At 37.6% G+C, this 27,740-nt stretch overlaps 1 protein-coding gene across 4 annotated transcripts; it reads left to right on the forward strand.

The window, feature by feature from the left end:
* On the forward strand, positions 1 to 26,698 carry zgc:113516 (ethanolamine kinase 1). Of its 4 annotated transcripts, none has more exons than XM_030785685.1 (9): positions 1 to 321; positions 5,118 to 5,380; positions 6,467 to 6,607; positions 10,828 to 10,976; positions 11,742 to 11,825; positions 11,967 to 12,127; positions 16,465 to 16,547; positions 16,781 to 16,854; positions 24,349 to 26,698. In XM_030785685.1, exons 1-8 carry the CDS (start codon positions 181 to 183, stop codon positions 16,851 to 16,853), a joined length of 1,095 nt encoding a protein of 364 aa, XP_030641545.1. In that variant the 5' UTR covers positions 1 to 180; the 3' UTR covers position 16,854; positions 24,349 to 26,698. The 4 variants fall into 4 exon arrangements, with proteins under 4 accessions (XP_030641545.1, XP_030641544.1, XP_030641547.1 ...); XM_030785684.1 differs by lacking the exon at positions 24,349 to 26,698 and adding an exon at positions 23,739 to 24,016; XM_030785687.1 differs by lacking the exon at positions 16,465 to 16,547.
* Positions 26,699 to 27,740: the final 1,042 nt, after the last annotated feature.

The following is a 27,740-nucleotide window of genomic DNA, read 5'->3' on the forward strand; positions in this document are numbered from 1 at the left end:
CATAGATGGACAGGACACAAGAGATCAAAGGTACGCGATCAAAAAGATGCCACAGATAGTTCCAAAGTCATCTTGATGACCTGTTCTATAAAAAAACAAAAAACCTCAACAGAACAGGTAGCTACAGATGGGTATAACCTGCATCTGAATAAAGCAGAGCTGATTTGTTGATGAGAAGATATGGAAACTCACTCTGAGGTTCAGGGGAACAAACATCTGCACCTGGATGTGTGTGTTGCGGATAAGCCCCCCCACCATGGAGTCACGGAGCTCCTGAGAAGACTCAGACCCCAGTGGCGACCAGAGGACATCCAAATGAAGGCAAGTTAGACAGACGCAGTTAGACACAGACATATATTTTTTACGCTTTGAAAAAGACTTTAAATGATCGCTCTACGCTTAACGTTCTCTGTTTCCCCTGTCCTAAAAACCCCTCTTGAATGCCCTGTAATGAAACCCTCTATTAAAAAATCTATGGACCTTCGGTAGAGTACTTGTGAGGCTGGAGCATAAATGTCATTTCTCCTTGAATCTGTTACTACTAGATCAGTGACAGTGGTTTTGAAACCGGCCATAAAATATCCATTAATTCAGTTTGAAGTTACCTCTTAATCATATTGTGCACATTATGTGACTCAACTATATACAGCACTGGCTCCAGGGATGTGTATGAGTAGCACTGGCTCCATGCTGTGTAAGCCAAGAGGCATTTTAAAGCAGGTTAAAATGTCACCCCTGCACTGTTGATCATCATGTTTGCAAACAAGCTGTGTTGTATTCCAGAGGCAGTGGTGGTTGTATAATGTAAGGCCACCTTGCACACTGTTCGTATGATGACACACGGATACACGGATGACGTCTTAAATCATTTTGACATGCTTTGACCGTTTGCATCTTGCTGCTGAGAGATCATTTTAGAATGTGATGATTAGTTTTGTCTCTATTCAAAGCTTCAATCTGTATGGGTTCCTGTACGAGGCACTTTTACACAGAGGAAAAACTGGCAAGTCATAAGAATTTTAACAGGGTTAGTTAAATTTTGGCATTATTGTTAATTTCTTTAAATACTGTTTTGGCGCCTGCTTTGACTGGTTTTACCCAGTCTTGAATACAGTTCTTCTCTTCACTGGAAAGATAAACACACTGTGACACCAGGTTCAGTAGGGGTCTAGTGTGTGTAATGCAACTCCTGTCAACCAGTAACTTTGACAAATGATAGACAAATGATAAGCGAAGTTGGAACTGTGGTAATGATGCAGAAAACCAATATTCACAAGTTGTAACATATGTTAGATGAAAGTATTCTGAAGGCACAGCAGGCATATCACATAATATGACAACCTGGAACAATACAAGATACAGGTTTTTAGATAAAAGAATAAGAGCTCAGTAGCACTAAATGATATTTCATACAGGAATTTCGGCTGAAAAGACAACATTTTGTCAAATCATGTTAAGATTTACAGTGAAGTACAGAAATTTCAGTCCGTTCACGTCCCAGTGAACGAGAATTCCTATTTGATTTCATCAGAATGCTATATTCATGGCAGGGGTCATGAACAAGGCCCCGTAAATGTTGTTCATTTATAAAATAAATCATAATATTGTATTGAGGCCTTCATTTATCATGAGAGTACTTTGTGAAACATTTATGTGTTTGCTTTGGACAATTTGGCAATGTTTTACTTGGCAGTGGTGTGACATTAACTTACAAGACAGCTAAATATTGTCTGACAAGCTTGTAGCCATTCTCATTTTTCATAGTTACTTTCAATGTAGTATCAGCCATGCCAGAATATATTTTTGTATTTCCTTATGTCTCTTAATTGTGAATTGTGAATGGTTCTTTAGAGTCAGCAGAAGAGTTGAGAGAGTTCTTCAGATGATAGAACTACCAATCCGGTGGAATAAAACTATGCTTGGAGCCTGTTCCTCCCATTTGTGAAATCCCCCTTTTACCTGTAACACAGTGATACTGTTATACATATAAGACACATAATTTTGGCCTTTAGCAGTTCAATAATAACAGAAGAGTAATCAAGACACAGGCTTTTGAGCCTTCGGCATTTCAGGAGGCATTTGAGCCATCATCAGCAGAACAGCAATAAGAGCAAATAGATGAAATAACTTGTATTGGTATAATTGATATGCAAGGTTTTGTCATTGATTTAGGATCAAAGTGAATCATGTCCCATTGTCCCTGGGAAGGTAAAAATAACTGCAAAGTTTGAAAAAAAAAAGTAAATATATATATATATGTGTGTGTGTGTATGTGTTTGTGTGTGTGACATGTATAACAACATATATCATATTTATCAGGGGTGTAACGGCACACAGAAGTCATGGTTTGGTTCACATCAAGGTTTGGACTTCATGGTTCCGTAAAAAAAGCAACAAAATCGCACAAATGCATCAGGCTAGGTTTCTTTAATTTATTTTGAACAGACAGCAGTGCAAGTTACAGCTGATCCACCTAGTGCCGTACAGTACCCCCTGAGGTAGGTGGTACAGCCTGTAGTGCATTAGCCATAGAATGGAAATCACGATTTTCCTTGCCATTTTGAATTCACTGCGATGAATGTGGTATGGAAACATCGTCAAAGTATGAAAACATGTGTTATCCTCTGACAGCCTTATGATGTAGCCTACGTGAAGAAAACAAGCCTTTCTACAGCCTGCTCTGAATTCTGTGTGTTTGTGATGTCACAACTGCACATGGTTGCCTACAGCAGCGTGAAGCAGGCTATTGATAGCCAGCATTGCCATCTATTATTCATTAAAAAATGTGGTTTACTTCTTGCTACAATGTACCATTAAACTAGAGCATAAGGTCCTTGAAAACTTATGTTGTTATATGTTTGCACCACAATCAGATCCCAAATCTTCGACAGAAGAGAACAAACCAACTTTGAGAGAGTGAAATGAGAGACTCGCGCTTGAGAAATCTGGTTCTGCATTACGTTCATCAATCTTTGCACATAGGCTACCACGTATTCTCTGTACGACTGCATGCAACGTCACATCTGTACCGTGACAGTTCGGGTACCGTATATATATATATATATATATATATATATATATATATGAAAAATACATTTTGGGATAACCCTGAGTGATTTATTTGCTGGTATAACACCTTCCACTATGGAATGTTTGAATGTGACATGGTCTGCACCATCTGGTCAGTGCTACCTGACAAAGCAGGCCAACACACAACACTCTAAAGATGAGGTCAGTTCCCTATCAAGTGTAGCAGCTGTGTCTTGCGGCACATTTTTCCACACACAGTTCCAGCAACTGTATATAAAATTGAGTTTTGTAAAAACAGAGGAGACAACACATAACATGGCGTGGTTATAGTTTATCCCACATACTCAAAACCGCCTGGAAAGGAGACAAAGACATGCACTGTTCAGCACATTGGGCAAACGTAGAGGAGATGATTGTAGTCCCATCCATAAACAGTGAAGCACAAATAGTGTTTGATTGGAATCCCAGTGGAGAGGCAAAAATACATTTCAGTCTAAAACAGGTCTGCTGTTCACGCATAGAAATGCAGCCTATTTCTGAGACAACCCATCCCATGTGTACGACTCCACTTTTCCCCTGTCGGGACAAACACCAGGTCCTTGACTGAGATCATAGCATTGGGAGAGACACTGAATTGAACACTGTATATTCAGAGCTATTCTCAAGACACAGGCTCTTGGGTTTGGTCCTGCTGGACAAAAGAAGGGTGCTTATAAGCATTTTTCTGCTCAGGCATTCTTTTTTGTCAGGAGTTCACTGTTTGTCTGAATCTCTAAAGATTTTTTCTCCATTCAGAGCTAATTCTTTGGACAGAGATAATGGTAAATGGTGTTTAAATATCAGGGGAAATGGAGCCACAAAGACATAAATGGCATATGTCAATTCAGGAAAAGGAATTAGAATAAAATTAGATTTACATCATATTCAAGTCAGTGCTGTAATGTGGGGAAGGAACACAAGCCCAACAAATGTGGTCTGAGTACAAATGATTTTTTTTTCCAGTGCTGAAAAAATGGCATAGCATTTTACCTTTGGACACTGTCTCAGAGCTGAAAAAAAGGAATTTTAATGAAAAAGGAAATGGAATAAAAAAGATTTTCATATTTCAATTTTCCAGTGTATTTCAGTGTAGTCATTCAGCTTAACACAGAATGTCATTGCAAATGAATGGCTTATGACTGTTGCATTATCGAATGACCCTCTATCTATCTATCTATCTATCTATCGATCTATCTATCTATCTATCTATCTATCTATCTATCTATCTATCTATCTATCTATCTATCTATCTATCTATCTATCTATCTATCTATCTATCTATCTATCCAATCCTCTTCCTGGATAGGTGTATAAAGGCATAGATATGGATACAGAGATAACATGAAAAGTCAAAGGAACAGTGTCAGAAAGCTTGGTGCCCATTCTTATTATTATCAGATACTGAGATGAGATGCCTCAGCCTGAATGGTTTCTCCAGAATATTATGTGTAGAAAAGGTAAAGGCTGTGACATGTGGCTCTAAGCTGAAAGTGCAGATGTCCACACTGATGACAAAGGGCAAAGTAAACTCCATCACACTATCACGTGATTGCGGTGGTATATTTGTTTTTGATCAAGCACAAGCTGCAAAATCATAAATAGTTTATCAAACTTCTAGATGGTCATGTTTGTACTGTATGCTCTCGTGTAACAGTGTGTCTCTTGTAATCCTTTCATCCTTTGAGGGCATGCAGGGAGGCCTTGGGGACAGAGGAAAGATGGAAGAAAGACCAGCAGGCAGTAGATTATAACACCGGTCATTCATCTTAGCAAAGCATCTCAGGGCTGGGATTCTGATAGGCTTCAATACTGCTTGAGAAAGCACTGTCCTTAACATGGAGGAGAGATAGAATACCCGACATTTATTTCTTCATTTTTGGTTAGCTTTGACTGGACACGTTCATTTGACAAGAACATTTGCATTTGTAAAAGTGTGATGTGTCTCCCTTTTTTTAGCCTTTGAACACATGAGCAACCAGTGGTTCACAGTGTCTATCAACATGGTCAGCATTTTGAGTGACCAGTTCTGAACTTGCTTTTGTATGCAGGTCTTCACAGAAGGTATCACAAACCAGCTAATGGGCTTCTATGTGGGGTCTATGGCCGATTCAGATGTGGTTTTGGTGCGGGTGTACGGGCGGATGACAGAGCTTTTTGTTGATCGGGATAAGGAGGTGGAGATGCTACAGGTACTCAGCACCCATGGCTGTGGCCCTCAGATTTTCTGCACTTTCCAGAATGGCATCTGCTATGAGTTTATGAGAGGAGTCGCACTTGATGACACCCTACTCAGACAGCCTGCTATCTACAGGTCAGTTCATTTCCATAAAGGATCAAATCATGTACCGGCAGTGGATGACACCAAGAAATTTTAATAATTACAGTCTGTTTGTTTCAAGTAATAGTTATTTCAGTTAGTGTAATTATCATATCATGATAATATCAAATAATCTCTCTCTAAATAATCAATAGAAACTAAAAAGGTGAACTTTAAGAAATTCACTCTGTCAGCATACATTGTGACTGAATAAGCATTTAAACACAAAGGTGACTGAATTTATGACTCTATGTCTCTCTATAATTTCTTCATATTCTCTTGTCTATCAAATCCTATATTCAGACCATACTGTTGCACTTATACACCAGATTCATCACATTTCTAAACACTGGATATGTCCAAAATAACTCAGGAGTTAGGCTGGTATATACTTATGTTTCTATCTGAAGTCCTCTCAATCATTACTTTCTCAAGCACTAATGGTATTAGGCCAGACTTTGAAGAATACAAGGATCATGGGAATTGCTGACCTGGCCTGGCGTCTGGAGCCTGGAGATGAGCATGATATTGTGTTGTCTGCCTGTGGACTGTATGAGGGACAGGAGAATGACAAAGACCAGAACTCTAAGGAAGTGTTGAATTTGTTCTTTTCTCAGAGAGGGGAGAGAGCAGGTTTTTTAGACTTAAGTAGGATGAGAAATGGGAAAAAGAAACTCCTCTCTTTTTTTTGCTGAGAAGGTCATATGAAGGATTCATTTTGGGAGGACTGTTGTTTTTTAGACCAAGGTCACATTGCTTTCTGGTCATTATCTTGCTTTGTTCCGAACTATGAACAAATGTAATGGTTCTTTGGTCCAGACTGGCAGACAGTACAAGGCCATCCACAGGGCTCCAGCCCACTCTGTCTGCTTCAACGTCTGGTTTGAGCTGTTGCCATGTTTATATAAGAGGTCAATTGTGTCCTAAATCTATTCGGTTCACATTCTTAGATAGCTCCGAAGGATGAGTTTATGAGCAGGCCATTTTTGTATGATTTCATTAGGTTTATGCTGCAGTCGCAACAATACGTATCGTTTAACCGCGAGATAAAAACTGACGTGTCTTCTGTAAACCTTTCAGATTAATTGCCACAGAAATGGGAAAAATCCACTCAATAAAATCCAGTTCAAACTCACCTGCTGAACCAGTTTTGTGGACAAAGGTATCTCTGTTCCTGGAACTGGTCCAGAATTCTCAGAGCGACCCTTCCGTGCAGCAGGGGTAAGTGAAGAAAACACCCGTTATTGGTTTGCTGCATTGTGCCCTTGTACAGTGTTCTCCATATGGAAATAGTTTTAAACAGACACTGTGATTTGTCAGTGTTTTTTGACAGAGACATTATGCTCAAGGCTGCTGGGTCAAAGGTGAAAGGGACATTACAGGCACTACAAAGAAGAAAACATGAACTTCCTGTATCTCTGTCTTATCAGTGAAATGTTCACCCCTGTTTACTTTTAGTGGCAATGAGTCAGAAGTCCAGACAAACGAGAGAAAAAGTGCAATGTCTGCTTTTACTCCAGCGAGCAGACATTCAAAAGGAGACTGTGCTTTTAATTCCGGGAGTAATTGAGGCTAAATGGAACGTGCACTAAACAGAAACAGCCTATTGAAAAAGGAAAATAAATACATAAAAAAGGTTTTAAAAGCACTCCAATCCGCAGGACACATTATATATTCTAAGTTCAGATCACTACACAAAGCACATATTGAAGGGAAAGTTCATCCTCACTGACATATGGCTCCGTCTAAGCAATTAGCCCCTTTGTAATTAAATATTCAACACTCTTTTTTTCTGATAAGTGATTTCTTTCAGCCACAATTTGCTGATGATTTTTTGTTGTTTAGTTTTCTTTTTTTTTAAACTTAGTAAATATATCTATGCAAGATATATCATAGGCTAATCTTGGAAAAAAGCTACACTCTGTCTTACAGAGGCTGCTTTGTCCCATGTATTTATTTGTTGATTTGCCTATTTGTTTGTTTGTCCATTCATTCATTCATTCATTCATTCATTTGTGTATTGTCAAAGGCACAGTTAGAGAAGACAGTTTTAAAAGCATTTTAGATCATTACAGAAAATTTGTGTTTTTCAATTAAAAAAAGAAAAACAAAAAACAAAAAAAAACGAGAATCTTGATATCCGAGTGACTAATCAAAAACCAACCATAACATAGGTGTCCCATAAATGTATTAACGGCTAGAGAATGGCAATTTTCATACTACATTTACTGCACAGTCTTAAACAAGTCAGTCTATTGGAAATAACTTCGAACTGCGGGAATTGTTGTCTGAGCACTTTTCCATGTCTAACAAAGTTTCAATAAGTTATCTGTTACTTGGTCACTTCATAATGTATAGCCATCAAATGGTGTCACCTAAGGTTGGCAAATTGCAATGTATTTTATATGAGTAAACAATATATGATGACAAGGTCAATGGTTTTTCAATTTCACATATATTTTACTCTGATTAATACAGTCTTTGTGCATTACCGCTGTATCAATTTTATTTTTTCCAGTAACCTTTGGGATAAGTCATAAAAAGTATCCTTGAGGACAGAAACAGAATTGGAAACTTTAGCTTTTTTTGGCTTCCAAATTCATAGACCAACAATGAAGTTCAAGATTATCCTCACTTCAAAGTCACCTCACACATCTTGGCAGTTGCAGTTTTTCATTTTTTTAATTTTTATTTATTCATATTTTTTTTTATAAACCATCAAACAAGAGTAAACTGGGCAGTGCTGTGGTTGTCCATCCGTAAATGGGTTGAAGTTGGCAATTCCACCACTCTTACATAAGTTTACACTACGTCCGAAAAAATAAAAGAAAAGAAAAGGAAAATGGGTCACTGTGTAAGACGGAAACCTTGGGAATAAGGTTTAATTCAGCTGCCTGCCTCCTTCACCAGCAGTCTGGCACAGAGCATCAGTGTTCTGATGCACCCTGTGTAACGTGTAATCTCGGTTCATTTAGTCCTGTATGCTCATTTAAAATCGCTGATATTTATATTTCAGACAAAGAGGGGTCCAGTCAAATATCAACACATCGTTGTGCAGTGTATCGCTGTTTCCAACAGATGGCAGTGGATTGTGCTGTATGGTCCTTAAGGCATTTCAGTGCAACAGAATGTAGCAGGGTTTCTGTAACATACTTAAAGGGAAATGGTAAATGGAATGGAAATGTTTGTTTGGGTGACCGGACATACTCATATTCTTGTGCTTACATTGTGTGTGTGTGTGTGTGTGTGTGTGTGTGTGTGTGTGTGCACGTACATGCGTGCATGTGTGTGTGTGTGCGTGTGTGTGTGTGTGTGTGTGTGTGTGTGCGCGTGCTTACATGTTTGTGTGTGTGTGTGTGTGTGTGTGTGTGTGCGTGCATGTGTTTGTGAGGGAGAGACAGACAGAGAGAGAGCTCTCTTCACACATGCCCGTATGAGTTAGCAGAGAACACCTGCAGGTGCAGCATAAGCTCTCTGTGCGTAGGCCCCCCGCAGAGGCTAGCAGCAGAGCACACAGCTGCATCATTTAAGGAACTGAGCTGAAAACACAGCGAACAGCTTTATATGAGCACACACACACACGCACGTACGCACGCATGCACGCACTCACACACACACACACACACACACACACACACACACACACACACACACACGCATGCACGCACGCACACACACACACTCCCCTAATTTCATCCTTAATATGCTCACAAATAAAAGAACAGTGAGACAAATCATGGATTTAAATAACATTGTGTGGTAGCTGTCAACCTAATGCAAGGCATATCTATTAATGAGGAGTTCTAGAGTTGACAGACACTAGAGTGCCTGCAATTAACTTTTATACGCCATGAAACCATTTGAAGGGAATGAAAGACTCAGGAGGTGCACTCTGATTCCATTGTGACAGACAGTGATTGATAGAAAAGGATGATCGCTGGGGAGGAAGCTCGCAACAGTTATCATTATGTGGATGCAGGTGTTGGCACTCTTTAAGATTAATGGATATTTTATTAGTTATTTCTTTTTTTTGTCATGCATTGTTTTTGCCATCACCAATCTTGCTTAAAAATATATTGTGTACATGCTTGCATGTGTAACTTTGTAGTTGTATCAGAGAGCGAAATGAATTCAAAATATTTTTTCTTTGGTCTCATTTCCGAATTAATGCGGTGAAGTATTGTTCATACATAAAACCAAGTATCAAATATTCTACTTAACTAATGAAAACCTGTTTTCATTTTCTATGTGTTTTATAAATAACACATTAAGGCTAAAGGCCAAACTTGCGTGTGAGAAAAGCAAGCAAGAGACTCTGACTCCTTTCAATAAACAGGAAACTCTGTCTCTTCTGTTTTATTGTGCTGCGTTCAAGATGCAACACTAAATTATGCTGACAACTTTGTATAATACCACGGCAACAGTTTGGTCCACAGCATAAATAGGTATAACAGTGTTTAAATTACTGTCTTTTTTCCCCCTGTGTCTGAAAGGAAACATAAAAAATAATTAGTATGCCAACAATGCTTACACAGCAGTCCCAGGTGCCTTTTACTGTTTTGCACCATAAAATCTCTGCATGATGGATAGAGCTATCAGAGGATAGGGAGAAGGACATATCACATTGTGGAATCAACCAGAAGTTCTATATAGTCAGTACTCAGTTTGAAATAGACCTACCAGTGTGTGCGTAAGGAAAAATACTGCTCTTTCATTTTACATGGGGATGAATGTGGTTAGCTAGTCATCACTATTATGGAGAACTCGCAGCTTCCGAAGACACTTTTAAGGTTGAAGGACTGTGCCTTGAATCAAAGGTTTTAAGATAATTGATATCAAAGAGGTATTCTTGTTGCACCTTGACATACAAAAAAAATTCCATTCAGTGCTGTCTTTCCTATTCTATTCATTTTTTTTCTTTTCTTTTCACCGGTGATGATTCTTATGCATTCCCAAAACTACGGGTGTAGTTTTCATCACAGTGTCACAGAACCCTGGACAATATGTCACGACAAAATTCTAGAGGACACCTGTACTTATTCTTACATCTCTCTTTTTGTAATTAAACTCCACGCACTGCAGCCCTCATTCAGTGAAAAGACGCAGTTATGTGTGTATTGATATCTGCATCAGAGGACATGAACGTATCACTCTATCAATGCCATGGCAAATGAATGTCATAAACAGAAATGATATATACCGGCTTTTGTTTTCTGTCTGATATGCATAAACACAACAGACCCAGTGTATGAGTTTTAATGCTCCCTCATAATTTATGTGTCACCGTCAAGGTGCTGCTCTCAAATTTTGTTCATTTGTATGTTTGAATGATTTGACTACCCGAGCCTAGTTTCACGTATCCAGTTTATTCAGAACTGAGCTCAAGGCAGTCGCAGGAATGGAGACAGAAAATTTTATTTTCTTTCCCATTTCATCCTCAGGTCTGTGTCCCTGTGTGAAGTTCCAAGCTTAGAGGTCCTCTTCAAAGAAATGGAGGAACTCAAGAGACACCTCAGCCACATAGACTCTCCGACAGTGTTGTGTCACAATGACCTCTTGTCCAAAAACATCATCTACAACCCAGCCAAAGGTGTGTAAGACTGCCTGGGCAAGAGATCACACTTTTGTTGTGTCTGAGAACAGCGAGGTTTGAGTCTGTATTACTCGGAGAAATCCAGAGTTTATCTGGGGAAAGAGGAGTGAGTTTATCTGTGATATTGACCAGGAGGAGCAATGAGATTTAAACATCTCTGTTTCACGAATGTCTGATCAAACAAAATACCATTTGTTCAACTGTTCTTTGGCAGCCAACATTATCTATAATTTGAAAGCGATATTATCACATTTTCAGTTTAATAGTAGGACTGCTATTTCTCAGTTCAGTTTAAATTGTTGGGCAAGACATATGATCATAAGTCATTTAAAACTGGGAAAATGTGTTTGAAATATGTTAGATAGAGAGGTTTCGCTACCCGGTCATCATTTTCACTCCCCGCTGATCATATTCCCGTGCAGTTAGAGAGACGGCAAAAACTTTAATCTTTTCTTCTTTCGCCTCTGCTCTGGCTTGCTTTTTATTGCAATACTAAAAACTGTGTACACCAACTGAACGTTTAATGCACTTAGGATATTAAAATCATATTGGACTGTCAGATTTTCTGACGGTTTTGGCTTTGGCTTATTATACAGAATTATTTTTTATCATACTTTGTAAATAATGCAAACATTATTTGATATTCTCCTTGTTCAGAAATACATTTTCTCAAAAATTTAACAAATCTATAATGGGTTGAAAAAGAAAGAGATTACTGTATAGAAGAATTCTCTGTTTTTCTCTCTTTCTCTCAAATTTTAGGATCAGTAAAATTCATTGACTTTGAATATGCTGACTTCAACTATCAAGCATATGATATCAGTAACCATTTCAACGAGTTTGCTGGTAAATCTCTAAATCTCTCATCAAATCATTCACATCATGCTACACTGAACTTTCAGTTAATCACATTACCTTTCAAATCTGAATAAAACACAAACGTTTTCTTTTTCATGTTTTTTTTTTTTTTTTTTTACTAAATCTGAGGTTTGAGTAATGTAGACTACAGCCTCTACCCCAGCTGTGAACTGCAGAGGGACTGGCTGACTGCTTACCTAGAAAGCTACAAAGCCTGTACAGGTGTGGGGTCTTCAGCCTCTAAGGAGGAAGTCCAGGAGCTCTACATTAAAGTCTGCAAGTTCTCACTTGTAAGTGAACGTATGGTGTATTACATTAACAGTCTACAGTCTATTATTTCCAACATTACAATTTTGTATTAACACAGCATTGGAATATCTGATTCTACCTCTATGCCGGCCGTCAAATGATGATTGTCATGAGATCACAGTGAAAACAGAAATGTTTGGGAGAGGGGGTGGAGTTTAGAGGAATGACTAAAAGACTGTTGACTTAGTGTCTACTGGTGAGATTCAAGTGTCTTCCATACTGTTGCTACCACAGCTTTAGACATGTTATTATTGTTTCTATGGAAAATAATGTAGTAGGTTTAAAAGTGTTTTTTTCTATTCACCACAATATCTGATGTCACTGGCTTTTTTTTTCGCTATAACATCTGGCATTGCCAACATTACCAACCATGAATGTTCAAAATAATTCTTTTACTTTTAATATGAAATCAGTGAGTCTACACCACAACGTACCTAAATACAAATGAAGCTTTTGTTGTAGAGATACATGTTACTCTGTGTTTCTTTGTTCTAAATAGATATTCCCCCTCTTGTAAGTACATTCACAGATAACAAATTATAATTAATGTGTTTTAAGTGAAGACAGCTAACACAATGACCAAAACTAAAGAATGTGTTTCATTTGAAAGGCATTTAATTTCATTTCATTTGAAATGTACTATCAACAACGTGAGAGGGCATCAATATTTCTTTCTGATGTTACCACTGGCAATCAAAGGTTTGGTGGCACGTGAATACAAGCAACTAGCATTTTATGTATTTATTTATCTGTTTTGTCTTGTCTGTGTGTATGTAGACTTTCCACAATTTGTTTCATTTAGGCTTGTTATGGATGCTTATTGGACAGCTAATTACTCACAGTTTCTTCAGACTGAGAAGTGTCTATTTAGGTGACTAAATTATATAATTTTCATAATTTAAAGTGAAGTTGAACAAGTCTCCTACAGATTATAACTAAACTTGTGACGACCACGTTTTCCCCATCATTGATCTTCCCTGACTCTCTTTGCCGCTGTTTTTGAATAATCACGAGAGAAATGAATAGTGCTTTCCAAGCAAAGAAATTCCTATGTTTTTTAGTACAAAAATAGCGAAGAACCTATCCACAACACACACACACTTACAAACACATTCACATACTGCTGTTTGCTTTAAAAAGCAGTCTTCATATCACCAAAACATGGTGAGTAAGCAGTTCCCTTAGGCAAAAAACGTTTCTGCCAAAACCAAGAGATGAAAAGGAAAAACATCCCGCAAATTAACAAGATACCAAAGAACATATCTATAATTGAAGTCAGACTTCACTGACACATTTAAAAAAAAAACTAACTGGGTGTTTTTAAGAGAAGTCATCCTGAGTCACACTGGAAATTAATTGCTACATGTCTCACACATTCCATCAAGACAAATCACGTACACAGTTATTTACCAACCTGCATTGGGCTCTGTTTGTTTAATTGAAAACATAGAATTTCTTTTCATTGACCGTACGTTTAAACCAGCCTTAAGCCGATCAAAACACACTCTCCATACTCAACTCTGGGTTACTTGGTAACTTCGCAAGAAACAAGCAGACGGTCATGGTTCTCATTTTTACATGGTCTGACTTTATCATTCACAACAATGAACAACAACACAAAATAACGCAAGAGATGAGACACTGATCTGGAGATGTTTTCCAAACGTGAGGGACCAATAAGGCTGCCTGATGGAGAAGAAGCCTGCAGTGGCGTCTCTCTGGGGGTGGCTGGCTGCCATGCCGGGGTGGGGAGAATAGCTTAAGCCAGCTGAGCTAAAAGTTTTGCTAGGAAGCCAAAAGACAAAAGGGCTCCCTAAAGGCTCTCAGGACGTAAGGTCATCACTTCTGTCTCTGCAGAGTCTTGTTGTCTTTCAGCTATTGGGCAACTCCCTACCACTCACTGTCTCTGTGTAATGTAAAGCTAATGATTTTGTGAAAAGGCTAGATCCCATTCGTCAGATCAGGCAGCAGCCAATCCCCATATAAGAGACCATTTTCAGTGCAGAAACTGATCTAGAAAAAAAGGCTGTATCTCCTCACAGTGTTTGATTAGTAAATGAAACTATAATTACATCACTGAGTTGGATAACACAGTGCTGCCTGTGTTTCATTAGCTAATAAATTTTGGTTTGAGCAGAAGGACTTAATACCGGACCATGTGAGAGCTTGTTAGCAAATTTGAGATTTAAAGACTTAGTTAACTAATAGGTCTCTAAAAGGTTGGAGTTGGTTGAATTTGCTGTGCTTATAGAACAGACAGTTGTGATATTGTTCATGCCCACTACAATCCTCCCCAGGAGGATTTCAAACTTGCCGCGGATGTGGAAAGATGCAAAGCTTGGCTCAGTCAATGGGGAACTCACAATACCCATTTGCCAGCTCGTAAGCCAGTTCTGGTATGACTCATTGCCCAGTGGCTGACTTAGCACATATACACTGAACACACAACCTGTGTTTCCAAGCAACAAATGAAACAAATTCTATACCTCCCCCCTTTAATGACTGATAAACCTCATATGAACAGTGTTGCCTAGGATGATGTAACCAAAACACTCTCGATGTGAAGCATACACTTGTGCAAATATCTAAGCACATATGTATGAAGTATCTATGCATGTGGACGATTTTTCAGCATTTGTAGTCCATGTTTGAATGTGTAAATAGCCTGGCAATCTACCACAAGGAAAATGCATGACTAGAAAAAATGCAATCCATATCAACAAGGTACTACCACTGGAAGTGAGAGATTTTTGTCAGCACAGCCCCTGTATCATGGGTTTGGTTTGGTTACACCTCCAGGAAAAGTGGCAGAGTGTTGGGTGCTTGAGCCTCTCACTGCTGAGATGAGTCATGTATGCTGTAGAGACTGTTTGACAGCGTTTAGCTGTGGTGGGTCACCATGTGGCTGTCCTGGTAGATACGGTGTTCCTTGATCATTGTTGTCAGAGTCAGAGTGTTCACTGGTGAGAAAGGGGTTATGTGGCATTCATATTTCAAAATGAAGTAATGCCGGTGTCTCACTTAAGTTTAGCCATCAGTCCCGTATGAGATAACTTTTGAGGCTACAGAGCACTTTTAATCAATGTTTTTCAGTATGTCCTAACAACAACCCATTCACACACCGACTGTTTACCTCCTCTAATGTGACTGTATGTCATAGTGTACCTTTCTTCATTGCCTGGACATCATCTAGGCAGCTGACCTGTGCCTCAATATTAGGTGGTAACTGGTTTTACCAGAAGTTTAACCAGTTAGAAGAGTTGTGGAAAGTACTCCTCCAGTTAAAAGCTAGTCAGCAAGAAAGACAAAAAGCTAGAATGAGTTTGCTTTGTTTGTTCCAGAATGCCATACCGTTGAATTAATATTGCTGGAGCATTTTCCAAAGCTAAATTGAAAATGAAAAAAAAACAAAACATAGTCATCCACCACAAATCATCAGCAGTTGGAAACAGATTGTGTTGTCTGATAGTTTGCTTTTGCAGACCTTTTTCTCAGTCTCTGTGTACTACCTACATTGTATTCCACCCATCACTAGATTCTAGTAAATGTGCCACAGACAAAGTGCTAACAACTGAGGTGACAAGCTATGAGAAGGGTAACAATTTGTTTACTGTGTACTCCAAAAAAAAAAGAAGAAAAAAAAAAGAACAGAAGAAAATTGGAATTTTGCTGTGATATCACTATGTTTTATTTCAGTACTGTGACTTGCAAGTGACATTGATGTACAACTTCACAACATCCATAACTGCGGCCCACACTCTTTCTCTTGGATGGGTAAATTGTCCCTGACAATTAGGTGCTGTACTGACTTGCATTTGCAGTTTTTGCACAGACAGGTGTTTCCCACAGTTCAGCACAGGAAAGGTTACAACCTTGTGCCTACACTACTTGAAAAAACTTGGCTTCCAAAAATTTTTGTGCCGTTCAGCCGGGTTAAAAGTGCTGAAATATGACAGAGAAATAAATAAATGCTTTCTCTGTCAGGTTCAAACAACACAGCTGATGTTAGCCCTTATTTAAATATTTTTAAATATCTTTTTTATACTCTCATATTTCCCCACCAGTGCATACCCCTCGCATCTGTGCTAGAGGGTGAGATTGAATGATTGCGCAGGTGCCTAATCAAAGCTATGAATAACTGAGTCTGGTGGTGGGGAGCATATCGCCGTCTGGCTGCCTCTCCCATAACACACCAAACTGTTCTCTTAGCGACTCAGCTGGGGATGATGCTGGGATTGAAATTCTTTAAATGCTACAGTTTTAAAGTGTTTTTTGGATAATACACTGATGAAGACAATGAAGTAGGCTTTTATTTTAGGTACTCAACCAGCTGATATTGACTCTGAATGTTAATGGAACTGCCAGAGGTTTCCATGTCCTGTCCAGACCTGAAGGACTAAGGTTGTGCTGTTTTTTGCTTTCAGCTCTTTACTTGATAAACATGTTCACTGGCTGTTGGTTGATATGAAAATGGGCAAGACCTGGAGGTGTGTGGCTTATGGTTATGGATTAGACAGGGGCTACTAAATAGAAATGTGACTACACTCAGTTTTTTGACAAAATCTTTGCTTGTAGCTCTGTATTTATCTTCCTTGATATCTTATTTGTCCCAATCTCTGTCTTTCTTTGCCCAGGCCTCCCATTTCTCTTGGGGTCTCTGGGCTCTGCTTCAGGCCAGATATTCCACTATTGACTTTGACTTCTTGAGGTAAGTTGCATTCTTGTCTGTAAACTTACTCAGAATGCATTAAAGATTTATTATCAGGTTAGAAACTGCATCATGGTGTAGTAATTGATTCCAGTGACGTCGATCTTGGACTTGATTTCTGTTTCTGGGTTTCTGACTACTCTAGCTTTCAATTCTGGAAAAACCGAAGTGAAATTAAATTGGAAATAACTGATAGATGTATTTTTCCTGAACATTTTTGTATTTATTTTCTTGCTCATAATATCAGTCTGATCTGATCTAATATTGACATCCTTTCTCTTAGACACTTGTATTTGTATTTTATACCAATAAATGAACAAATACATGAATAAAAATTTGGTAGTTTGACTTTTACACTCATGACTAAGCCAGTGCTTGGAGATTTGACACAACATTTGACAAAACATTTAGAAAATTGTATTTCTTCATTCTTTCCAGAACATGTTTTAACAAAGATGTTCTGCAACTCTTGCGAGATTCTGCCAGACTAGACCATCCTCCAGTTTTTCAGGTGTTTTAATACTGCAGTTCTGAATGCCCAGAACACTGAACAGTTTGGTCTACCCCTGCACTAAATCACCCGATTAATCTATTCAAATAGTTGATACTTGAATCCAACGGTTTCAAGGGTTTATCCAAGCTGGGTTAAAAAAGGAATATGACAACACTAATTTAAGAAAACATTTATAACTCAAGTCCAACCATTTCCTTTCCCTCCACAAATTCTGAGGGGAACTACTTTATATTCAGATCCCATACCCCCATGGTTGAAATAATAACTTTTAAGTGAGGCTCTAACACAATCCAGCAATGAGGATTACTTGATGATTGTACTGGCACCACACTACCCACAGTCCAATGTGTACTTCCCACCCCCCCAATCATAGAGTTCTGCTTCCATCAGAAATGATGAATGGGAAACAGAAGCTGTATTGTGGTTCCATTTGCCTCTGCTGTCACTCACCCCTGCTTTCCAGGCGTGTGCTGCTGGTTGTCTACTGAACACTTGGAAAAGAATGTAACCTGACCCACCTAAGGGAAAACCCACTAAAGCTTATGGATCTTTGGAATATTTTTATAGGTCCTCTCATGTAATTAAGTGTAAAATCATATGTCTTCTCAAGTGGGTTATGTTGTGTCTGTACGGATGTGGCATTTACTCCAAAGAGACACGTTTTTCAAATTATAAGAGCACGACAGATTTCAGTGTTGTTCTAAGGCTGTGCGGATACAAATATGATTTAAACCTATCTTACATGAAACGATGTGTGGACAGAAAACTCTCTCCTATACATTTCAGAGAATTACTATGTAAGCATGATCAAGTGACTGCAGACTAATTAGTTAGAATTGAGGGGTTAATGTTCATTTAGGGCTTTCTTCCGTGCATTTAGAGTCACAGAAAAAGATGTTAGGAACTATCTCATTTTTGTATTAGTTAACTGGTTCTACATTATTGACTACCATATCAGAGATGGTTTTGGGAGCATTGAATGCAGAAATGCCAGATCACCATGAAACAGATGGCTGTTTCAAAGCAGATGATCTAATCTGGTTAGAGTGGTAAATGCTCATCACCGATGCAGATAATCACTCACCAAATCCAACCTTCTTCATTCAAATGATGTACAATCTACTACACTAATAGCGCTCAGGCAACTTGCCAAAGTGATTTAAAGACATTCAGTATAACCAGGTTGCTCTAGAATTTCAGTGACAACAGTGACAATGTTGCAACTTTAAACTTTTAATTTCATGTAACCCTTACTTAGATTCTTACTCTAACAAATACAAAGGTATGGAGGACAAAATTGTAAAAACAATGTATCTGTCATGTAAAATAGGAATTATTCTACAGGAATCGTAGAAACATGGATATCCCAAAGGAACCATAAAAGAAACATTTATACAGTGTGAGTGTTAAGTGGCCGATAGAACAATCACTGTGTTTGTAGTTTGATTCCTTTTTGTATTCCCCAGTGTGTCAATGAGATTATATATTTAAAAATGAAAAGAAAATAATAGAAACAAAGAAAACAGTAAAAAACTAACGATAACTTCAACTGATCAGGTGTTCATTTCATCAGTGAATATTGTACTGACATACATTTTTCAAGAGGAAGACCTTTTTTGTCAACACATAATAAGAAAAGGACAAAAAAAAGATTTCCCATATATTTTTATTACATGCATGCGCATATATTGCAAAATGTATGGAACCTAATGATGGCTCCTTTTGAAAGGTTCAGTGAAGTATTTTACTAAGAGTATAAAGTATAGTTTAAATCTTGTGGCTACAAATCTAGTAAGAAAAACAAAGCAGATTTGAAGTGGCACCCAAAAGCACTCAGCTGAGAAGTTCACGTCATGGTATGTTTGTAGACTGCAAAGGCAAGTTTAAAGCTTTCATTTGCAACTTTTAGGCAACTGGATGGCCAGCTTTCTTTTCACACGATTCATTTGCTGAAGTTAGTTTAGTGTGCATGAGTGTTTGGGCAAAAAATGAATGTAATGCAACAAAAACTACCCAGTCGTGGATAATTAGAGATTTATCAACAGCTTCTTATTGTCAGTTGATAAAAGTGGTAACATACAGTCTGTGTCACATTTTTCCATGTTGTATCCAGTTCTTTCTTTATCTGAATTACTTATTTCAATTAAAGGTTTGGAGGAAAACTACTGAAAATACAGGGAAAAAAACCAGGAGGCTAATAGCAGAGAACTGAAACTGTAGCTGTTACAGGCCCAATCATACCTGAGTGTTTGATACAAGGCCATTGTTGATTAAAGCTGACTGACACTTTTCAGTCAAAAAATCCACCTATACTGTTACCCTTTTTCAGTAAAAAAAAAAAAAAGAAAGCTAACCAAGAGTGATACATTTCCTCATTTTGATACTCAGTGATATTTTGTGTCAGCTGTAGTTGCGACTCTGGCACTGTGTTTCTTTTCTTCACTGTTCTACTTGCAGTCTGTCCCTCACTCTCTGTTCCTCACACGGCTGTGAAAAATGTCTGATTTTTTCAATCAAACACAAATTTAACCTAAACTGACAGCAACAGACTGTAACACATCTTGTTTGTAAGCAAGCTGATTGCTTTGACCACCTGCATAAACGAAATGTCGTCGCATCCGTTTCAAAAGGAGAAAAATGTCGTGTATTTTGTTGACAGAGAGAAATACAAAATTCTGTAATACTGGTACTGAATTAGATCGATTTTGAATTGAAAAGTAAATAAATAAATAAATAAATACATTTCAATGCATCGCTCAGGTCTACTGGTTAAAAAGAACAATGGGGAAAAGGACACATAATAACTTACAGCAAATCTGTTTTCTTGGGGCCGCACACCAAGCAGAAGAACGACACATTCTTTCTGACTGCATTTATCAGCTTTACACTAGCACACTTAAATCATTTCCAAAGAGGTTCATTTTGAAAGTCCCAGAATCTTTAGTTAAAACAAAATTATCTGCAGAAAGTATTCTGAAAAGAGACTCCGAACAATTGAACCTTCTCACCTGCATAGAAAAAGGTCAGCTTAAGCACATGAAGTATTTCCATTTGAATTCAGTCCCTCCAGTTATTCACGGTCATCCACTGTAGTCTTTTCACACGTCGGTTATGAAGCCAACTGCATCTGTGAGTTGTTGGTATCCATTGTTTTATCTTTGCTTGTTCTTGACCCCTTCTGCCCTTCCATTGTCATTATTTGTTATGAAATCTACCTTGACTTTTCACTTCTTCCTCTTCTTCTTCTCCTCCAAGCTACTCTCTTTCGAAACATCTTTGTGTGCTCTTTCTTCAGAGGGAAAAAGGCAGATAAGAATGGGGAAAACATGAACTCACAAATCACTTCCACTGTATTTCCGCATGATTTTCAAGGTAGTGTCTTTCAAAATAGTCGATAATAATAGCTTTAAGAATTAAAAACTCCCTCTTTAACCCCATGAAAGCAGGTGTCATGGCAACATACCATGTTTGTGTGAAATGTAAATGAACAAAGCTGATGCATGACCCATGGTAGCTGAAGAGGAGCAAGAACAAACAGGTGTTCTGAAGGTGTTTAACGGCATTCATTTCCAACATGAACAAACCATTGTAGGCTGGGTTTCAACTGCAGCTCCGTGGCAGCAATTAGTGGGCTCTGAAACATTTAGCATTACTGGATTTATTAACTTAAAAATGAAAAAGCATTGCAGAGCAACCCCTAATCAGCCAAAATATTCAATGGAAGTTTTTCCATTGTTTTTCTCACATTAGTTTTGCTGAGATTGCTTTAAATTGAGATGGGGTGCTGTAAGAACTTAATTGCAAACTTTATTTGAAAACATGGTACAAACTCATTGCCTTAATTTTAGCAAGTATATATTTCTAACTTTTTCCAGCTGACCATTGTTCAAATGTGTTCAAATGTGAGTTTATAACATTTGTTTGATTTAATAAAGGCAATATGTTAGGTTGCTGTGTCTGCCATCTTGTTGCCAAAAACCTGACCTCTGAGAACCAGTTAGCTGTATTCTGTTATACTGGATATAGTTGTGTGCATGTGCACATAAATTTGAAAGCCTGTGGACACATACATGGAAAGAACTTAAAATAATTGGTGGCTGCAACTTAAGCTCATTCCTGACAAAATATTTATGCTTCTCAAATCAGCCATAAATCTTCCCAGTGTAACTTTCTATGACATGTACAAGGAATTTAAATCCATCTACACACTATGGATGGCTACATAGCTAATCTCACGAAAATGTATTGAGGCTCATGTGCACTTTAATAAGGGTTCAATGGGAGTTTGCACAGCATTGAAACTCTCTACAAAGTCCTCTCAAGCCGGTTTGGTTCTACCTGATATCTCATAGTTGTGTTTTTCCAACTACAACATAGGACAATATAGGACATTAGCTCAAGTCACCCAGCCCTCGTGGTCATGTCATATCATATCATTTCTCAAACCTCTTCTTTTCAGGAGGTGATTGTTGTCTGTGAGACACCTGTGTAGTTGTGAAGAAAATTAAGTGATACTGTCCTCTTATAAATAAGATATATTGGTTAATAATAATATGGAGCATAATATGGAGATGATTTGGAGGTTTGCCGAAAATAGACCTTCGAAATTCATATTATTATGAAGATTGTCATACAAAAGCATTTTGCATTATTAATAACACAGGTAATGAGCCATATTTTATGCTGAAAATATGGGAAAGCAAGACACTTACTCAAAGAAAGTTTCTGTGTTTTTAACAATTGTATTTGTTTTTGTCTTTCCTTCAAAATATTCTAAGTAACAAAATCAACAAAATTAAAATGATTGTTGACTTAATGATGCTTTTTGAAATTTTTTATCTTCTAGTTGATTGTTGTTGCAGCTTTTCTGATATGTTATCTTAGTAGAGCAACATTTACAAATATTTTTGTTGTTTGCAGTTTGAATTTTATAAGTGTGCAACTTTTGAGGATAGACTGTATGATAATAGCCCTGTGATGGACTGGCGACCTGTCCAGGATGTTTCCCCGCCTTTCACCCAATGAGCGCTGGGATAGGCTCCTGCACCCTGTGAGCCTAATTAGGACAAGTGACTTGGAAAATGAATGAATGATAATAGTGTATATTTAACCATTTTAGTTTCAGCAAATGCCAAGAAAAGGGTTGTAATGAGAACATGTCAAACAGGAACTCTAAAGAACTATACTGTGGCCTTCCATTGCTTCCTCCTTCCCTTTTTTCCCCACTATTCCTGCTGCCAAAAATCTCCAACCTGCAAAACAAACACTAGATTTCTTCTGCACAGAACAAGGACACCCTATAAGAAATTAATCTGTTGTTGTGTGTTGTTGAATCTGATCGAAATATATGTGGGATGTGCTTTACCTGTAAAAAGCACATACAATGCATTTAGCATGCTTGTCCTTTAAGTCGTACTTTTATGTGATTTAGAATGCATTTAGATATGACCTTACAAGTCACCTTTTTTAAAATGCAATAAGAACATACATTTGTTTCATTTTCATCACAGTGATCAGCTGTCACTATTTCTCTGCCTTCTAGTGTTAAAGCAGCTCTAAAAAACTCATGAACTGAGGTGAAATTCAGGAAATTTATAACCAACAGAATTACACGATAAGCCCTTTTCACACATAAGATCCAGAATATTGCCGGGTAAATTTTCCCACAACAATGGTGGATACACCCTTTCACGCTTTAAAACCATTCTCAGAAAATTGTCAGTTAGTTACCAACACATTTTGTAAGCACTTGAAGTTGTTACATACAAAACTGGTTGACTTTTGTTTAACCGATTTAAATTTCCCGGGTCAGCATTCTGGAATTTTCATGAAGAGCTATGTCACCCAGAGGAAAAATGCCCATGACAGAGAATATTTGCATTCACAAGAGCAGAGCAGAGCCAGACCGTAGGCAGCCCTCCAGAAGAGCTGCTTCTTTTTTGTCCCGTTACATTCATCATGACACAGCTGTTAAACACAAACAGATGACTCCCTTTTGAGCCATCAAATTGACCATAACTCAGTGCCCCACCTAGTTATGTTATGATGTTAAATCCCCATATGCAGAGAACACAGTTCAAAAGCATTTAGTTACTATATGAAAAGTGAGGTGGGGTTCAATTTCAAATGGAGGGGCAATTTATGTTCACCTTAAGCTGAAATCTGACAGCATTTTAGTAAGGACCGTGAAACAGTACATTCTGAATCCACTCTTTTTCCTTCTTCAGTAAATCAATGAATGTCACCTCAACATCTTTCAACGAATCAAAAATCAATCTCTGGGTTTTTTGTTTGTTTGTTTGTTTTGTTTTGTTTTGTTTTTTGTTTTTTTTTTAACTTTGTCTTAAAGTGTTCTGTTCTTACCTTTCAGGTATGCCACGGCCAGATTCAATTACTACTTTGAAAAGAAGCAAGAGTACTTTGGATTGAGACTTCCTTAAATAAAACACTGTCTCCTATCAAATTTAATCATTCCCATTAAGGTGTATGTGCATGTAATCATTTCATCATCAGAGAAGAAAATAAAATCAAATATCTACTACAATGTGCACCAAACTGCGGTCATTTAAGGAGTACATGTCGTACCCATGCTGCTAAAGCTTTTCCAGATCAAATGCAGAGATTAGATTTTTATATATGTGTTAAATTATTAGGGGAAATATTTAGGGTTTTTTTTTTTTTTAACTTGTGGTTAAGGATTTTTTTTCTTTTTGATCCATGACTTTGCATTGCCCTGCCCCTGATCAGTTATCTTCATCAATCAACATAGTCTACACTCAACACCGTTCTACATGACTGTACCTTTTTCTTAATCATACATTTCTCAGATAGGGGACACACCAGATCTCAGTGGTTTGACTGAAATTAATCACATGCACATATAAGTACAGATTTGATTAAATTCATGTGTGTTTTAAACAAACTGAAAAAAAAGGAAATGAATGAAGTCATGGAGAGGGTTTTTTTTGTCATTTCTGCAGACACTGGCTCTGAGACTGGAACAATAGCAGAGGCGTGCTGAGGCTGAGCTGACAGAGTCAGAACTGACCGCAATGCTGACAGCTACCCAAGCAGAGGGCCGCCATAATTAAAACCATGTCATCAATTGGCTTCAAACAGACAAGAAAGAGCGTAGAAAGAGACAGAGAGAGAGAGAGAGAGAGAGAGAGAGAGAGAGAGAGAGAGAGAAAGAGAGAGAGAAATGTGGGATGAAGAGACTAAAAAAAACACCATTGCCATTTTGGGGAGTTATTTTCCAAATTTTGTCACTTAATAAGAAGCAGACAGGAGCATTTGAATTATCAGACTGCCTATGAATAGTGAAACTGAGTGCAAGGATTTTACTGAGTGAAAATATCGGTCATCTCAAAGGTGTTCTAGTAAATACAGCATTTCACTTACACTCTTTGGTACTGTGACTGAAACACAAATTGACAACCAGTAAAAGCATGCCTATGTGCAGGAGTCTAGCAAGGTATGATACAAAGACTTACATTCTAGAGATACAAAGACTTACATTCTAGAGCAAGATATTCTGGTTAAGATTGTCTTCAATAAGAGTTTGACATACTAAAAATACAAAATCAGGGAGATACCTTTTTCATTTATAAAACAGTTCATATCACAGCAACCCTGCAACAGGTGCACTAACTGACACAAAGTCAACTGTGACTGCTTCAGATATGAAGTACAATGTTATGTCAAAGATCCAAAAGATACAATAAAACTAGAAACTGATACTTTTCACTTAATGATCAACATTTAGTCCATAATTAATGATAACATACTACATCAATAAATGTTCTCAAAGCTACCAGTTATGCAAACTGTTAGTGTGAAATGATCTTTAACTATCAGTATGTGTTTAGAAACCTTTACGTAATGCGTAGAGATTTCTAAGTTGCTCAGGAATTATGTGTTAATGTTAAATGAATACCTCCACAATACTAGCAAAACACACATATTAATGTAACAGAGATATAAGAAAACATCCCATGCTTTGCAAAAACTGCACCACCTTTTTTCTTTTTATTACCTATTAAATGTGTTTGGTAGACAAGGTTGTGTGATTGCATAGCACAATGACACGAGATGGGAATCTTTTTTTCTTTTTTTTTTTAAATCTATCTCTGGCCATTTTAGAGGTCTTTTGTACAACTTGAATGATACAAGTTCTTAATAGCTGAAGAACTACAGTAGGACACAATTATGTTGATCAAGGCTGTGTCTGTGTCTAATATTTAATTAAAGGACTGTGCGTTAAAAAAGAAATCAAGGTCTTTAGAATCCTGTAAAAATGTCCTTTTTCCCCATTGACCATTTTTTTCTTTTAATGCAGAACTCATACACTTTGGCTTAATAGGATGAAATGACTCTTGTAGCTAAAGAATTCTATACACTTTCTCAGAGACGACTGGAATACGGGTAGAACTAAAGCTTCTTTTTTATTTGATGGCGATGTATTTTCTTAAAACTGTATTAATGCAGCTCACATTTTATATTTCCAATTGAAAGTCTGTGTTGTTGTGCTTAGGAATTTTAATTATTATCTTTTCTGTAATACCCCAAGCTTTGTACTTTTCAAATTTGTGTGTGGGAGAGAAAGTTAACCTGTCTTAAAGAAGTTCCTTTGAAAAAAAAAAGCAATTTTCGGTAAGACAGTATCTTAGCTTCACAGCCCCGCAAACTCTGGCAGAAATGTAGAAAGCGATTCCATTTACTGTGAAGAGGTTTTCAAGACACGTATAAGCCTACCTCTTGTTCTCATTAGTTTGTTCAAATATGTTTTTGCATATATGCACTCCAGTGACTACAAATTAGTAGCCTAAAAGGAGTCTGTGTGGAGCCTCTGGGCTCTCTATAATATGGTAACCCACCTCTTTGTTAAGAAAGCCCTTTGATAAAACACCATTCATGATTTAAGAGTTGCTAGCTCTGTTAGGTCAACCAAGTTGTGTACTTACTTTTAATGAATGCTGGTATGCTATCTGTCAGACTGAACACTACCTTTGATGCCCTCAACCAGAAGAGTCTCAAAAAATGTTTGAAGTATCTGCCTTTGTAATAATGATTTGTAATCCCCTTGAAGTTTAGCAATATTTAAAAGAGAGAGAAAAAATGATGTATAAGATGTGTTTTAGAATGATACTAAATTGTGCCCTGAAGGTCAGAGTCTCTTAAAAAGATCTTTATTAAGCCACTTGGCTCTCAGTTGGAGTAGAATTGTCAATTCAAAGTCCATCCAATCATATTCAGTTTGTACACATGTCAGTTTCTTTAAATTAATGTCTTGTGGGGAAAGAGAGAACCACCTGCATTAAAACCTGTGCTCAATGATTCAGTAATGAGGTTGTATTAGTGATATTTTTGTTTTTTCTTCTTTTGTTTTTTTCTTGTTCTTTCTTCACACACTTGGATCATTTTTACACCAAGTTTCACACAAAGTTCTATCTATCTATCTATCTATCTATCTATCTATCTATCTATCTATCTATCTATCTATCTATCTGTCTATCTGTCTGTCTGTCTGTCAAGCTATCTATCTAATATATAGTTACACAGATAAATAGGTCCATTTAGGATATACTTTTTTGTCCAAGAGATTACCCATGTAGTTTCAAATTTTCCATGTTACTTTTTGAAGTCATTATCAATTCAGACCTTATCTATCAGAACTAATTAATGGTGTTGAGCACTTGAAATACTCTAATTAGTACATGAGCCCCTTTCCATGTTGGTTACAAAATTTTAAGAGACATGACAGCAGTTAGGGGGGTTAGCTGTTTACTTTCTGTCGTGGGAGCTGGGTTTCCAGGCCACATGCATCTCAGGTACACTGTACCTTCAAATATATCTTATTTCAAAGTTTCATGCACATTCAGAGTTTTGTTCTTATTTCCATTAAAAAATAAAGGTGACTTTTCCATGAGTGAAAACTAAGTCATCATTTTTCCATTCAGCTGTGGAGGCCTAAGTGATACTAACGTCACTCACCCCAGAAGATCAGACAATGAACATGGGCCGCAGCCAAAATTATGTAAGAGGACAGATCCAGTGTGAGGAACCTGCTTCCAGAGTTTTAAACGAACATTTCCGTTGAGTTGCAGCCTACGGCATTCTTGGCACTGGCTATTTTGGCACCTGTTTTACTTGACTTGTTTATGACTGTACTGAATGCGTTCCATGTCTGTGTAACAAACAGCTTTTTAAGCACGACAGATTTCCTCACGGTAATCTGGAGTTCAAGCCACAGCTCTCTGTAAAAAACATCCATCTGAAAAACAATCTAGGAGGACATCCCAGGAAACCTACACTGAAAAAAAAAGGAACTGAAGTCTATAGCTGGACAAAAAGACAAATTGCACGTTATTAC

Source organism: Chanos chanos, chromosome 1 (assembly GCF_902362185.1).
Source record: "Chanos chanos chromosome 1, fChaCha1.1, whole genome shotgun sequence".
Lineage (NCBI taxonomy): Eukaryota > Metazoa > Chordata > Actinopteri > Gonorynchiformes > Chanidae > Chanos > Chanos chanos.

What these genes read in the sequence shown, in the direction of transcription:
- zgc:113516 (XM_030785685.1), top strand. Translation starts at nt 181, where the DNA reads ATGGAAACTCACTCTGAGGTTCAGGGGAACAAACATCTGCACCTGGAT. An exon ending in AAGTCTGCAAGTTCTCACTT is followed by an intron (nt 12,128 to 16,464) that starts GTAAGTGAACGT and finishes CTTTTATTTTAG; the next exon opens with GTACTCAACCAGCTGATATT. An exon ending in TCCAGACCTGAAGGACTAAG is followed by an intron (nt 16,548 to 16,780) that starts GTTGTGCTGTTT and finishes TTCTTTGCCCAG; the next exon opens with GCCTCCCATTTCTCTTGGGG.